The sequence below is a fragment of the Heteronotia binoei genome, chromosome 21 (assembly GCF_032191835.1).
Source record: "Heteronotia binoei isolate CCM8104 ecotype False Entrance Well chromosome 21, APGP_CSIRO_Hbin_v1, whole genome shotgun sequence".
NCBI lineage: Eukaryota > Metazoa > Chordata > Lepidosauria > Squamata > Gekkonidae > Heteronotia > Heteronotia binoei.
The window spans coordinates 50,374,303-50,389,550 of NC_083243.1; the positions used below are offsets into that span (position 1 = coordinate 50,374,303).

General features: G+C 39.2%; 1 protein-coding gene across 1 annotated transcript in view; it reads left to right on the top strand.

The window, feature by feature from the left end:
• SPTLC2 (serine palmitoyltransferase long chain base subunit 2) overlaps nucleotides 1-15,248 on the top strand; it is a 119,028-nt gene that overhangs the window by 12,766 nt on the left and 91,014 nt on the right. Inside the window, exons 2-3 of the mRNA XM_060262996.1 lie at nucleotides 11,945-12,139; nucleotides 13,997-14,151. Coding sequence (XP_060118979.1) covers nucleotides 11,945-12,139; nucleotides 13,997-14,151 — 350 coding nt within the window. The remainder of the gene's footprint in view (nucleotides 1-11,944; nucleotides 12,140-13,996; nucleotides 14,152-15,248) is intronic.

Sequence of the window (15,248 nt, forward strand, 5' to 3'; positions counted from 1 at the left end):
ATAAATGAGGGAAGTAAATAAAGTACTCTTAGAGAAGTAAGCATGCCCTGGAAGTTTTTTCCACTCTGTGGAGATAAGGGAAAGCTATTGCTTTGTCTTGAGACTGAGAGGAACAGTCTCAGGCAATGAGATGACCACATCTGAAGGGAGGAAGATGCTGCATTAAGTTATTGTGTGGCTTTGTCCTCATTAGTCATGTTTTTGCTAGCAACTCAGGGATAGAATTTTGTGGTTGCCCTTAAAATTTGTATTGCATTTAACTTAAAATAAAAGTCTGGAGCAAAATAATACACTACTTAGTTAAAGGTAATGTAAAATGCAGTCTCCCCCCCCCCTTCTGCTGTGTCTGATCCTCATCTGTTCTCTTATAAGTCATTGCAGTGATAGAAGAAGCTGCAGCTAGCAAAATTTCCTTTTCAGGATCTTGACAGTAGGCTTTGTAGCTCTGTGTGCCGTTGGGTTCTGTCCTTGCTAACCCACTTGGTTCTGCATAGCTCCTCCTTTCTCTGAATGTAGTCTTCTCCCAGATCTATCCTTTCTTCAGTTCAGTGTCTCCATTACCTGTTTAGTGGGGGAGGGAACTGAAAAATATGACACTTTTGGTATTCAGTGTCATCATTTTGCTTTGTATAATATGATGGCAATACAGTTACAAAACAGGACCCAGATTTGGTCACACCATGTAGATTCAGCCAGTGTAGGTCATGTCAAATCTACATAGATAAAAGAACTGTGTTTGTGGCTGTGTTAATAAATCAAAATAAGCAGGGTTTTTTTTTTTTAATAGCAGAAACTCACAGGAACGCAGTTCCGGCTGGCTTGGCATCAGGAGGTGTGGCCTAATATGCAATTGAGTTCCTGCTGGGACTCAATGAAACAGTGGTGACATCAGAAGGTGCGGCCTAATATGCAAATGAGTTCCAACTGGGCTTTTTCTACAAAAAAGCCCTGAAGATAAGTCAGTATCAGATTAACCAAACTTTTGTTGTCCGTTGAGTTTACGCTTAGGAAGATTTCTGTCCAGAAATTCACTGTGTATTCTAAACTGAGAGGGTGGGGGTGTCTCCTCAGTACAATCACCAAAAATTGTGAATCTGTCCTATCAAGTGAATGATACCAATTTGATCATATAACATATCCAAGAGCAGAATTTAGCAACTTTAAACATGTCAGAAATATGGATGGCACTGGAATGAAAATACATAAAGCATATAAATGTGTTGTTCACTAAGTAGGTGTTCACTTTTGACTGAAGGTAAAAATAGTTGATGTTAAACCTGGTCAGGAATCTAGGACTTGGATCCTACAGAGAATTTCTGTGGATAAAATTGTAGGATTTTTGTCAGTTTTGTTGCAGATTTGACTCCCCCTTATACTGTTCCTGGAGATTTCCTGTCCCCAACAAAGGCCACGTTAACCTGCATGTTCTCCAGAGGCTGCTGCCTGGACCCTTAAAGTAGTCGCATAGCCCCCAGTCTGGTTCTAGAAACAAGTTGGAAGCCCTAAAACTTCAATAATCAGTCCACCATCTACCATAGCTGTGGAGTGCCTGACTTACAAGAATATATCTTCATAACCTTTTGATCCTGGAAAGGGTAGGCTGCCATGAATTGACCTTTTTTATCTGCTCTGTTCCGTTAAGTGCAGAACGGATGCAGTGTGGGAGCTGTTGCATGTGTAACAGCTGTGCTAAGTTGATTGTGCTTGCTGTCATAGTGGCCATATAGTCCTGAATGGAACTAGAGTCTTCTGCAAGTATATCAGCATTCTGCAGTACTGGAAGTCCTCCATAGCAAGACCATTCATGTAATCTCTGATGGAGAAAAATTGGAAGTTTAGGGAGTACCGCAAAATTAACTCCTAAATATCTTTTGTTTTAGCATGAGTAAAATGCTTTTTTTTTAAACTCAATTTTTTTTTATTTTTACCAACAAATCATTAAGTTTCCAAACAAATACATCTTATATACAAGCATTGATACAATATAGAGAAAGAAAAGAAAAACAAACAAAAAAACAAAAAAACACCCCTAACATACAGCTACTCCAATACCCGCAGCCAAGATTGGATACTCCCGTTCAAAGAAGTAAATACTTCAAAACAAGACAAAGTTTAAATATTTTTTTGGCATTTCATTTTTCTTTGAATTGGCATTTATATAATCAAAAAAAACCAAACCATTTTTCAATAAAATTTTCCCCTACTTTAGGATTATCATTAAAAATAAGTTGCGAAGCAATTTTGTCTTGTATAACTATTTCCCACACTTTCTGAAACCATAAGGTGATTGAGGGAATTCTTGCAGCTTTCCAATGTTTTGCTAAGAGAGTTTTCCCTGCCAAAATCAAAAGAGAAATAAGATCTTTTTTCTGTTTAGAGTAATTGTTGTCCGGCCAGAAATTAAGTAAAATAGACTCTGGAGTATAGGGAATGGATTCGTTGGTGATGGCTTCAATTTTATTTATTATGCCTTTCCAGAAGGACTTTACTTTCGGACAGGACCACCAACAGTGAAGAAAAGATCCGATATCACCGCATCCTTTCCAACAGAGGGGAGCAAGGCCTTTTTTCGCGTGGCTCAAAGACAGAGGGGTTATGTACCATCGTGAAGAAAGTTTATACTGCTGGAGCTTAAAATTAGTGCACCTTGATCTATATACTGGGGATGACCAGATGTTAGACCATTGCTCTTCAGAGAAATTAAGAGAGCAGTCTTTACTCCACATATGCTGTTGGTTTGACTCTTGTGACCAGTTTTTTAGATTTAATAAATTATAGATTTTAGAAATCACACCCCTCATATTCGTGTTCTCAGTAAGCACTAGCTTTTCAAAGGTATTCAAATGATCTGAAGAAATCATAACAGGGATTACCTTATTTAAAGTGTCATAAAGTTGGTGGTATTCATACCAAGGGATATTAGTCTTATATTTAGACTCTAATTGAGACCGGGTAAGCATTTTTCCTTTCGAGCTGACATCCGTAATCCGTAAAATATTAAGTTGTCTCCAAGTTTTAAAACTTCCCTCAGAAGCACCCGGAGGAAACGAGTGCTGGCCCAAGAAGGTCATAACCGGAGTGGAAAGCTAGACTATAGATGTTCTGAACTTGTCCCATGTCTTCAAAGTACAGCATAAAAAAGGGTTAGTTAACTACACTTTACTCCTATCAGCCCTAGAATTCCATAGGAATTCTCTCAGATGTAAAGGGTAGATACTGGCTGACTCGATTTGGATCCAGGATAGATGACAGTCCTTTTTAGCGTACAGTAAAACGTTGCGCAGCTGAGCTGCCACATAATAACTATACAGGAGCGGTGCTGCCAACCCTCCCTTAACAGTCGGCCTGGAAAGAACGTTATACGAAATCCTAGTTTTTTTATTATTTCAAATGAAAAAAGACAGGCATTGTTGCCAGGACTTCATATCCCTATCAGGAATAGATATAGGTAGATTTTGGAATAAAAAAAGAAATTTGGGAAGAACAAAAGTTTTTAATAAGTCAATTTTTTCAATCAAGTTAAGCTGGAGTTTTGCCCAAATAACTAATTTGTTTTTAATGGATGTAACTAGCTGCTTAAAATTGGCATCATATAGTTTAGACAGATCTAGAGGTATATGGATCCCTAAATGACGCCATGATTTAGAAACCCATTTAAAAGGAAAAAGCTGCTCTATTTGTAGATAGACATCTGGAGGCACATGAATCGGGAACAACTCTGATTTAGACATATTAATAGTTAAACCTGAAAATTTCTTAAATAAAGTTAGAGTTTTCATTAGCTTTGTTAGAGACTGCACAGGATTAGTCAAGTAAAAAACAGTGTCGTCGGCAAAGAGAGGTGCCTCTCACTGCAATGCCTTCAACTTCAGGATCCGATCTAATTAAATTTGCTAATGGTTCCAACGAGATGGCAAATAGAATTGGAGAAAGCGGACATCCCTGACGTGTACCTCTAGTCAACTGTATTTCTTCTGATCTGTATCCATTGATGGTTAGTTGCGTTTTAGGATTTTTATAAATGGCTGCAATCGAATTAAGAAAGTTTGGGCCAAAACCCATGTGATTTAGAATAGCTTTTAGGTATTTGATTTCAAGCATGTCGAACGCTTTCTCCGCATCCAATGAAAGAATTAATGAGGTTAGCTTAGATGACTTGCCATAGTTTATTAAATTAAGAGTTCTTCGGATGTTATCAGAGATAGAGCAACCAGGGATAAACCCTGCTTGATCTTCATGGACATAAGCACAAATAATTTTATTTAACCTACGGGCTAGTATAGTAGAAAAGATTTTAAAGTTGTGATTCAATATTGAAATTGGCCTATATGATTTGGGGTTTTGTTTTTCCTTGCCCTCCTTATGAATCACTATCATTTTGGAATCCTTCCACGAATCCGGGAGGGCGCCCATTTCCATAGCCAAATTACAGGTTTTCAAAAGGGGTTGCAATACTTCAGAACTAAATTTCTTGTAAAATTCAATCGGAAACCCATCTTTACCCGTAGCCTTATTATTTTTTATAGACGAGAGTGCTTCCACAAGTTCTGATTCCGAAATCGGTCTGTCCATGAAGTCAGAGTCCTCTTTAGTTAATTTCCTGTCAAATTTAGTATTTTTTAGAAATGTTTTGAAATCCAGGTCACCATCAATAGAGGAAGAATATAGGGAGGAGTAGTACTCCTGGAATACCTTGGTAATATCCTGAGGAGTAACACAGGCATCTCCTTCAGGTGAACGAACAGAGTGGATTATTGTAGAAGTACTCTTTTGATGTAACCTAAGCTTCAAAAACCTTTGAGATTGTGGAGTTTTGGTAACAAATTTTTGTTTTAGATATAATAATTTTTTTTGTATGTCAGAGGTTTCTAGCAATTCCAATTTGTTCCTTTCCAATGTTAGTTTTTTTAGCAGTTTTTTCCCTCCAAATTTAATATGCTTCTTTTCCAGCTCAGCTATTCTAAGTTGATGCTCTTTTATTTTGTTGCATCTCTCCTTATGGCACGCCGCTGCAATTGAGATTAGATTACCCCTAAGCACTGCCTTAAATGCATCCCAGACAAGTTGCTGAGAAACTCCACAATTTCCATTAAATAGGAAGTAATCCTGAATCGATTTCCTAATTTTCCCACAAACACTCTCTTTAGAGAGAAGTAATTTGTTTAAAGTCCACGTGGGGCCTTTATTATCAGAACACAAAAATTCCAGCTCTCCTGACACCCAAGAATGGTCAGAAATATTCCTCGAGCCAATATCTACACTTTGGACAGACTTTAGAAGATTTGGCGAAACTAAAATATAATCAATCCTAGTATAAGAGTTGTGCACGTGGGAAAAAAAGATGTAATCTCTTGCTCCCTGATTGAGTGACCTCCAGATGTCCACTACATTGAAAGATTGAAAAAGATCATAAAGACCTGTCTTTTTAGATGACCTGAGTTTAGTCCCAGTGCTATCTGATCTATCCAGAGAAGGGTCCACAATAAAGTTCAGGTCTCCTCCAATGATAAGTTCCCCTTGTTTAAAGCCCATCAGGTCAGCAAAGGTGTCCTCCAGGAACTTCAATTGACCACTGTTCGGAGAGTAGATACAGGCTATTGTTATTAAGTGGCCATTTTACCTTTTACAAATACAAACCTACCATTGGGGTCAGCTTTTATGCCTTGCAAGCTAAACGATGTGGTTTTAGAAATCAGAATTGCTACTCCCCTCGCTTTTGAAGACCCTGTGGCCTGGAAAATCTGGGTAAACCATTTAGAGCGTAACAGTGAAGTAGTTTGTTTTTTTACGTGAGTTTCTTGCAAACAGACTATTTGTGGTCGCTCATTTGTCAAGAGATTTGAAATACGCGCCCTTTTGATCGGGTTCTTAAAGCCTCTGCAATTCCATGTAAGGATTTTTACTGGTCTGGCCATTGCAGAAATAAGAAAATAAAAAAAGATAAAGCAGTTTTAAAGGACCCACCACCCGGCTGTGAAGTATTGGAGCAACTTATCACCCTTATCCCCAAAACAAGAAAAATTCACAGATTAAATTAACACCAGAAAAATTATAAACAAAATTACCAATAAAGATTAAAAGACTAACAATAGGGGGGGATTAAAAATAAATAAATAAAAATATAACAAAATTGGCTTTACCTTCCTGTTATACCGCCACAGAAAGGCAAACTTTAAGCTGAAGCAAAAGAAAAATCTAAATACCCTGAGACGGGTACCTTTTCAAGGCCTCCTTCAAATAAGGAGGTAAGGGGAAAACACTATTGTGTTTCCCTGCCTTGGAACACCAACTCTCCAGAGGGCGAGAATAACCAACAATAAAAAGTTGCTAAATCCCAAACTCCTCCTCCTTCCCCATTAATTCCAATGAATAACAAACTCTTTCAAACAATAAATAACATTTCAGTACTCAATGCAAAACTAAAGTAATAACTGCGGCATCATCATCAGTAGCAATCAGACCAGTCAAACTTAAACCGTGGCTACCAAGTATCAGCTGCCATAAGAGTGTGTATATCTCAAAAATAGGCACCTTCACATATAACTACATCCCAAACTTGTTATAAGTTAATTAAAGTTACCAAAGAGTATTCTAATTATCAATCCCATCTATTTTCCCCTTTTCCCTTAACCCAGTACTACCCCCCCTTTTATAAGAAATAAGTAACTTTTATCAAATAATTCATTAACCATGGAGTATGATTGTCAATTGATAGTAAAACCTTCAGGTGATAAAAAGTATTTAAATTTTTTTAAAAGTCTTATGTAATAAAAACCGTATTTGATTTTAAGCCAAAAAATTCTATATACCTTTTTCTATACCTCGTAATTAATTGTCAACTACCTACAAATAAGGTATATACAGTTATAATTGATTACTACGTCTTCATCTATGCAACGGCTAAGTAGATCACATTACCCCTTTTTTAAAAAAAAAACCCCCTATAATTAGCATAAAAATACAAAATTGATTAGCTCTAGAATAGAGGGTGTATTAAAGAGATCGTTGTTCCTTCAAAATTAGAAAGCAACTATGCCTTAGGGTGACCAAAAGAAAAAACAAAACAAAAACAAACCCCCCCCAAAAAACCTTTTTTCAATACCTCCAAGAAAATATATATATATATATACACACACACACACACACACACACACACATATATACACATATACACATATATATACATACACATACACACACATACATATACCTATACATATACACACATGTACACACATATATACACACACATGCACACATACATACATACTCATACACCCACATCTACATATAACAGGGTGTAGTTGCAATCCCATAATAACCCTTTGCAAATGCATTCTTATAAAAATAGAAATGTTTACAATGAGCATACAGTAAAGGTCCTGCTGAAAAAAATCAATTCTTCAAGTAAAGAACTACTATAAAAATATAAGAACCACTCCACCTTCATAAGACCTTTGATGGAGGTACTAAAAACTAAACGGTCCCCCAAAAATCAATATAATTCTAGAGAAGACTTACTGATTTATCTATTTAAAAAACTGCAAACCGCGTGCTAAACACTTATCCTAGCAATTAACACAGTATGTTAAATAAAACTAGCATAATGAGAGTAGGGTAGAAGCCATTTTCTTTCCAAAACTTAAACTCAAAAACTATCAGCAGAGCTCCCCCCCTCCTCTTTAAATATGAAGTTCTTAACCAACAGCAAGCCCAAAGGGACGCTAAGCCCAGCTTCCATAAGTACATCTCTATAAGTGGTTTAAAGTCTAAGCGCAAAACTATAAAGGGAACCAACAGTAAACACAGAGAGGCTCAAAGCCCAGTTCCCATAGGCATAACTCTTTAGGTAATTCAAAGTCTAGGAGCAGAACTGTAAAGGCAGCGTGTTGAGATGTGTTAGCGAGGCTCTATGCGGCTGCGCCTTCATCAGTCTCATCAGGCATTAGGTTCCTCGGCGCCGGAAATAGCTGCCACAGAGCGTCCTTCTCTTCCGGAGTTAGCTTTAACGCCAAAGCTTCCATTAAGGTAATCCCCGACTGTGCATCAAAGGCTCTGTGTAGGACGCCATCTTTGAAAAGTAGAATCGCCGATGTTGGGCTCCAGCGAAATCTTAGATTATTGGCTTGCAATTTGTTTGTGATGATTTTCAGATTTTTTCTTTTTTCCAGCGCTTCAGGCGACAGATCCAATAAAAATAAAATGTGCTTCCCATTATATGTCAAAGCATCAGTTTGTCTCACTTTTTGCAAGATCGTGTCTTTAATTCTGGAGTTTGAAAATTGCACAAGAATGTCTCTAGTAAAATTATTTCGTAGTGACTTCCTAGGGCCCAGCCGTTGCACCCTGACAATGTTGTTTACCATGTTGCCTGGAAACGAAAATTTTTCTTGGAGCCAGTTTGCAATAAATAACAAGAGGTCACTTTTTTCCTCAGCCCCCTCCTCAAAACCACGTAGCTTCAGGTTAAGAGCCCTCCATTTATTCTCCAATATCAAGATTCTGTTTTGCAGCTTCATTTCATTACTTTTGACAGAGATGAGCTCCGTTTTAATAGACAGCCCCAGCTCCGCTGTTTTCTCCGCTATTTTGGCAGTAGTAGCCAGATCCTCCGTAAGCTCCTGCACTTTCTCTTTCAAAGGCTTAATGTGTTCCACTATGGAATCGTTAAAATATTTATGAATGTCTAGTTTTAATAGCTGGAGGCCACTGCGACAAATCGGGCCATCTTCATCACGACTAGGAGCAGGAGGGGAAGGAGGGAGATTTTGGAGGGAGACTGCAGGGCTGAGCGCCATTTTGCCTGGGGCCGGGGAGCACGCAAACGGGCCACCAACCTTTGACGAGCTTTCTGGCGAGAAATAGCTTGGAACCACTGCTTTTTTTGCCAATCCCAGATTCTTCTTTTGTCACACCACTTTTCCTTTCGTTTTAGTTGACATTTGAGTTTGTTTTAACGTTGATTTAACAGCATCTACCATGACCGAGTGACGCTCCGCCCCCCCTAGTGAAATGCTTTTAAAGACAAGGTGGGCATGCTATAGACATATACAGCTCTTAAATCCAAGATGCATTTCTGCACCTAGAAAGATACCTAATTTTCATGAGTGGCGGATACTGGGGTTTTATTGCTTCTCAACAGTTGTATGTCTTCTGTTGTCCTTTTGACCTGATGTGGTTGACTTTTTCACCTCTCCCTCTGATACATTTACCCAGAGACTGGGTAAAAAGCAGCTTATTGCTCTATCTTGCAGGAGGGGCGAAAAAGATCAGAAGGAGGTGGGGCAGAAACTGCGCCAAAGCCTCAGAGGAAAAGTTTTCATTGAGAAGTTAGCTCTCTCTAACAAGATAGCAAAACTTAAGGTGTATGGGCTAAGATAGCATAGGGTGTATCAGCTTGCAATTTTCTCTCAAGTATTGGGTATATTGGCAATTCTCTTTGTTCAAAACTAACATTTATAACTTAAAAATTCCATAATTATGTCAGATATTGCAATTTTTTATATGTTGCAAATAATAGATTTTATGCTAAAGCAGGAAAATTAGCTTAGGTTTGTTTGGACATTAAGTATTGAATATATTTTAATTTTACCAAAAATTTTAGTTTGGAGGGATGGAACAAGGTTTCCCCCATGTCTTCAAAATTTCTAGAAATCGTCTCTAAATGTAGGCGTCTTTTCAGCTGGATGTGTATTGGTTTCTCTTCTGGAGTCCAATGCAAAGACTTAAAGAACCATCACTTACTAGTTCCTAACCATTTTCAGGGTAAGCAAAATCCTTATGACTTATGGTTGGATCCATTATGATTTCTTTTGTATATGAATTTATTCTCAAACTCTTGTATTTTTCACTGAGAGCAGCGTAATCTAGCATTGCAGTCCAGCGGAAGGAAGAAATAACATAGAAACTTAAATGTGTGTTAGTATGGTGGCAGCAGCCACTAGATTGCTTCAGGAAAAGTCACCCAGTGAAACATAGGGCTGCCAGCTATAGGATGGGAAATACTAAGATATTTGGGGGGTGGAGGAGGGCAAGGTTTTGGGAGGAACTGCAGTGGCATATAATGACATAGAATCTACCTTCCAGAACAACCATTTTATCCAGGTGAACTGATCTCTGTTGCCTGGAGATCAGTTGTAATAGCAGGAGATATCCAACTATGTATGTGTGGATATCGAAATCTATGGATAGGGGGCACAATCACTCTAAACATGCTTTTCTGCAAACTTTGGTGACCCCCTAAGTTTGCAGAAAATTCTGAAAAGTAAAAAAAAGCATTGAGGGGTTAAATTGCCTGTGAAAATAAAATAAAACAATCTGTATGTGCAGGTAGCATACATACTGTAGTGCAGTTGGAAAGGAGCCTGGTGGTTACTGTGGAGACGTAGCGTTGGATCTACTGGCAAGGGGTGGTGGAAGTCTCCTCAGGTCCACACAGAGTAGCTCCAGGTGAGCAGCCAAGAGTGGGGGGGGAAGGAAGCCTTGGTGAACCTGCCTGGAGTGGCTCTGAGCAAGCTGTTTAGAGCGGGGGGTGGGGGAGGAGGAAGCCTTGGTGAGCTTTCTTAGGGAATAAGGAAGCCTTGGCAGACACGCTCAGAACAGTTCTGTATAAGCCACAGAGCAGGGGGAGAAGAATGGGAGTTTCTCTAAGGCAGGGATGTCAAACATGCAGCCCAGAAGCCAAGTCAGGCCCCTGAGCTACTGGCTGTTGTCTGCTTCCTTCTCCCTCTCACTTCCTTCTGCATCACAGCTTGCTTTGCCAGGCTTTCTCAATTGTACAGGAGCTATAGAGCAAAACCTCTATTTTCTCCATTGGCTGAGGCTCCTCCCTTGGGGAGGAAGAGTGGGGAGAGAGAGCTTGTTTTGCCGGGCTCTCTCAATTGCACAGCAGAGCTACTGAGCCAAGCTTCTCTTCCTTCTGTTGGTTCAGGCTTCTCCCCCTCCTGGTCCCCTAGGGAAGGAAGGAAAGAGCCAGAGCTTCCTTTGTCCAGCTCCGTGGATTCCATTGGAGAGGTACAAAGAAAAAGTACCTTTAAGACCAACCATTGCTAATATTTTAATCATGTTTTATTTTAAGTTTTTAGAACACCTTTAATTGTGTTTATCTGTGTCCTTTATAAAGTTTATATCTCTGCTACCTAGCATTATATTTTATGACACGCCCGGCCTGTCTAGGTCTCATTTATGTCAGATTTGGCGCTCGTAACAAATTAATTCAACACCCCTGCTCTAAGGGATAAACTGCTGTGTGGAGACGCTTTAAAAGACAAACAGGATTTTTATTTCAGCCTTACCTTCATGGACTTTAGCTTGCAATAAACAAAAACATACAAGTTTTGTTGCTCTTCAGAAACAAGGAGAATGTCATGCTAGCATAAATTGTGCAGGAATAAAATTTTGTTCTTTAAATAAAGAGAGCAGTGTGGGGGGTAGCTTTAGCAGGCTGGCAGGAGCTATATAGCAGTTGGTACTGTTTATTTACTATGGACAAGGTTCTTTGTAATCAATTTGAATTTTTTTGAGAGGATTTATATGCCAATTTTTATACATAACAAAGTTTGTATTAAGTTAGTCGATCTTCTTACTGTCTCTTTAAATCATAGCTGATAGTGCCTGGAAGTATGCTAACAAGGGAGCTGTTACTGCCAGCTTTTGGAGAAGTTCTAAGAGCAGTAGGCATATTTTTATTTAGTGTAACTGACTTAGAATAATAATGAAGCCACTCGTAAATATAACAATAATAGTTTTAATTATCAAATATTTATAGTCTTGATGGTTGTTTCTCAGGAGCTGCTGCTTTTAACCACCTGGAGGTCAGCAACCCTAGACATAGCATTGCTAGACTGCCCAATGGCTCTTGGATACTGTAAGGATTAGATAGTAAATAGTTAGGAAACTGGTGTTTTTTACATGGTTTTTAAAGATACATTTTCTTTTGTTCTAGATTCATCACATTGCCCACAATGGAGCCTTGTATAAAAGACCCTTCAATGAAGCTTTTGAGGAAACTCCAATGCTGGTTGCGGTGCTGACTTATGTAGGCTACGGTGTCCTCACCCTTTTTGGATATCTTCGAGACTTTTTGCGGTACTGGAAAATTGAGAAATGTCATCACGCAACAGACAGAGAAGAACAGTTGGTAATTGTTTCTAAATACATACTTGAAGGGAATGGGGTTGGAATTTCTCCAGAACAGTTTAAGATGGCTTGTTTAAAGAGAGCAACGTTTTGCAACTGATAAAACTGAATTTACTTTTGGTGCAAGAAATTAGCTGGATTCTATGAACACGAAGGAATTCAACTCAAGATATGGATTTTCCTGCTGCCCCATTTTTCTGGAACTTCCTTTGTATACTGAAAAACTGCTCCTGATACTTGGGGTGGGATGGGACTCCTTGGAAGCAGCGTGGAAGGCAGTATCTCAAGAAAGAAGACTGCAGAGATCAGGCCCTGTCTTTGTTCATGAAGAAGTGCCTAGTATACTTGGTCAGATTTGGGTTCTTTTTGTTTCAGCACTCCTTAACATGAGAATTGACAGGGGGGAAAAGATTAATATGAGCCATAATTGTGAAAAAAAATCACAACTGCTTATATGTAGCTTGCAGAAAGACAAGTGAAATTGGCTAGAAATGTCTTTATTGAAAATGTCTTTGCTGTTTGCAGAAAACCCTTGCTAACTGCCAATAGCTTCTCAGGATAAGGAAGCTTATGTTAGGTGCTTTTAAATTTCTTAGTTTGACCTTTGATATAGGCATATCTGGTGTATACTGACGTATTTCCCCTTGTAGTAACTCAGTGTAACTAGTCCGGTGTTGGAATTTACCATGCGCTTGCTTATCTAGGAACAGTAGTTGTTGCTCAATACCTGAGCAATAGATTGGCAAATTGCTTAGTATCAGAGTTGGCTGTATAGTGTCTCAGTCCCTTTAAATATAAAAAGAGAGAAGTTAAGCTGTGTTTGTGGCTGTCTATCTCACCAGAATCATGTTCTTAAACAAAAAAGCTGACATAGTCCTAGCTCAGTCAGGCTGCAAGCAAGGTTCTTGTTCTGCCTTGGTGAAGGTAAATAAAGTTCATGCTGTCACATGGTGGTGACATAAATATATTAGTTGCTGTTTTGTCTTTGGTTCCTAGTTTTTTTAAAAAAGTGCAGTGTGGAATCAGTTCTTTTCAAGACAGTAGGGGCTGTCTCTCCTGGTCTCCCTGTCTATCTTCAGTAACAACATAAGAGAAGCCATGTTGGATCAGGCCAATGGCCCATTCAGTCCAACATTCTGCCACACAGTGGCCAAAAAACCAGGTTCCATCAGGAGGTCCACCAGTGGGACCAGGACACTAGAAGCTCTCCCACTGTTGCCCCCCCCCCCGTACCAAGAATTCAGAGCATCACTTGGCCCAGACAGAGAGTTCCATATAAACCTTGTGGCTAATAGACACTGATGGACCTCTGCTCCATATGTTTATCCAATCCCCTATGCTTGTAGCTGCTACCACCTCCCGTGACAGTGAATTTAAAACAGATATGATATACTGGGAAAAGGGTATGGGATAGCCAGCTAGTGCAAGGATGGATGACCCACACACCTCCCAATCTAGTAACTAGTTGTTGTAACAAGCCTGTAACAGTTAAGGTTAAAATCATGAGTTTCAGTACCCTAGAATCACTGAGTGGTTTTGTAAATACTCTAGTGTTATGGGCTCAGACTCTTCAAGTTTAATTGCCGTGGGGGCAATAAGGGTATACATGAATGAGGGCATGTGGATTGACTGGGGAGGTGAGAAAAATTAGAAGCCATGGGTATATCAATTAAATCTTCTAGGGGGAATGTGCATGGAAGAGCTACACTGTCTTAAAGCAGTCTTCTATATCTAGAAAGAAAATTTTGCATCAACAATAAGTAGAAAAATACTTTAAAATATATTTTATTTCTTTAATGTGGGAGGTAGGAGATTTTAGGTGTGACCTTTCAATCACTTTTAATGCTCTGTTTTTCAGGATTTTGTACCTTTGTACCAGGATTTTGAGAACTTCTATACCAGGAATCTGTACATGCGCATTAGAGATAGCTGGAACAGACCAATCTGCAGTGTTCCAGGAGCCAGGATAGACATGTTGGAGCGGGTTTCTCATGACTACAACTGGACCTTCAAGTGAGTAAAAAGTTTTCAGAAAACTTCCAAGCACCTTATCTGTAGAGGACACTGCCTGAAAAGAAGCTGATGATCATGTTTTTAAACAGTAACATTTTAGACAATGTCTGCAGTGTAAAGTTTCAGATGCACCAGAACTGCACAGGAATCTTTCTTGCTTGGCTGTGCTATCTCACGCTTGCTATATACCCACCCACTATCATGATCAATGTCAGTTGCTGCCCTTTTTACCTTTTTTTTTTTTGCCTTGTCAAAGGTTGCACCTAGTGCATACTTGGATCCTATAGAACAGCTGATAAGTAGTTACTGGATGGCCTATATAGGAAAAGCATCCAGCTTAGTGATGACTAAGGTGTGCCAGAACTACACAGAACCAGTCTGTTGTGCACTGATGCTAGTGTGTGGCAAGATGTAGGAGCAAAAGTGCCTCATGCCATAGTAACACACTCTGTAGTGGAGCACTGCTTCTGCAAGCAGTACAGTACTGAGGAAGGGAGGAATATATCTTGGAAGGGATTTCTGTATAATTTGTTGGTCCAGGATGTGAGGCAGCGGTACAGTGTTGGCAAGACAGGCAGAAATTCAGTTGGTACTTACGCTGTAGCACAGTCAGCCTGCTCTTGTGAAACCATTCTTCAAATGCCCATTTGGGCCTCCCATGCTGGGTATGGGTATGTAGTGTATGGGTTCTCTCTCCTACATGTTCAGAAAGATCTCATTTTGAGAGATCTTAGTACTTGTTTGCTGAAGTCTATATGGAAGATGTTGCAGTATCCTCTTGAGAATGGCTAAAACAAAGGCAGTCTAAATTAAAATCTGCCCATAGTTTTGTTGTTGAGATAGTACCAAGCCTCTTCATCTGGTAATTTTATTCGGTGTTGGTGTCAGCATGTCAAATACCTTGACTGATCTTGTTTAGTAGGATTAATGTTAGATGGCTTTTCTTGGAACTGAGCTAAATGAACAGGGTTGGTTCTCAATGTTGCATTGTTATTTAAGAATGCCGTTGCTTTCAAGAGCACAGACACGTGTGTTGAAAGAAAATAGCTTTATCTTGTTGCTATTTGCAGCAGTTACTGGCTTCCAGATGCACTTCC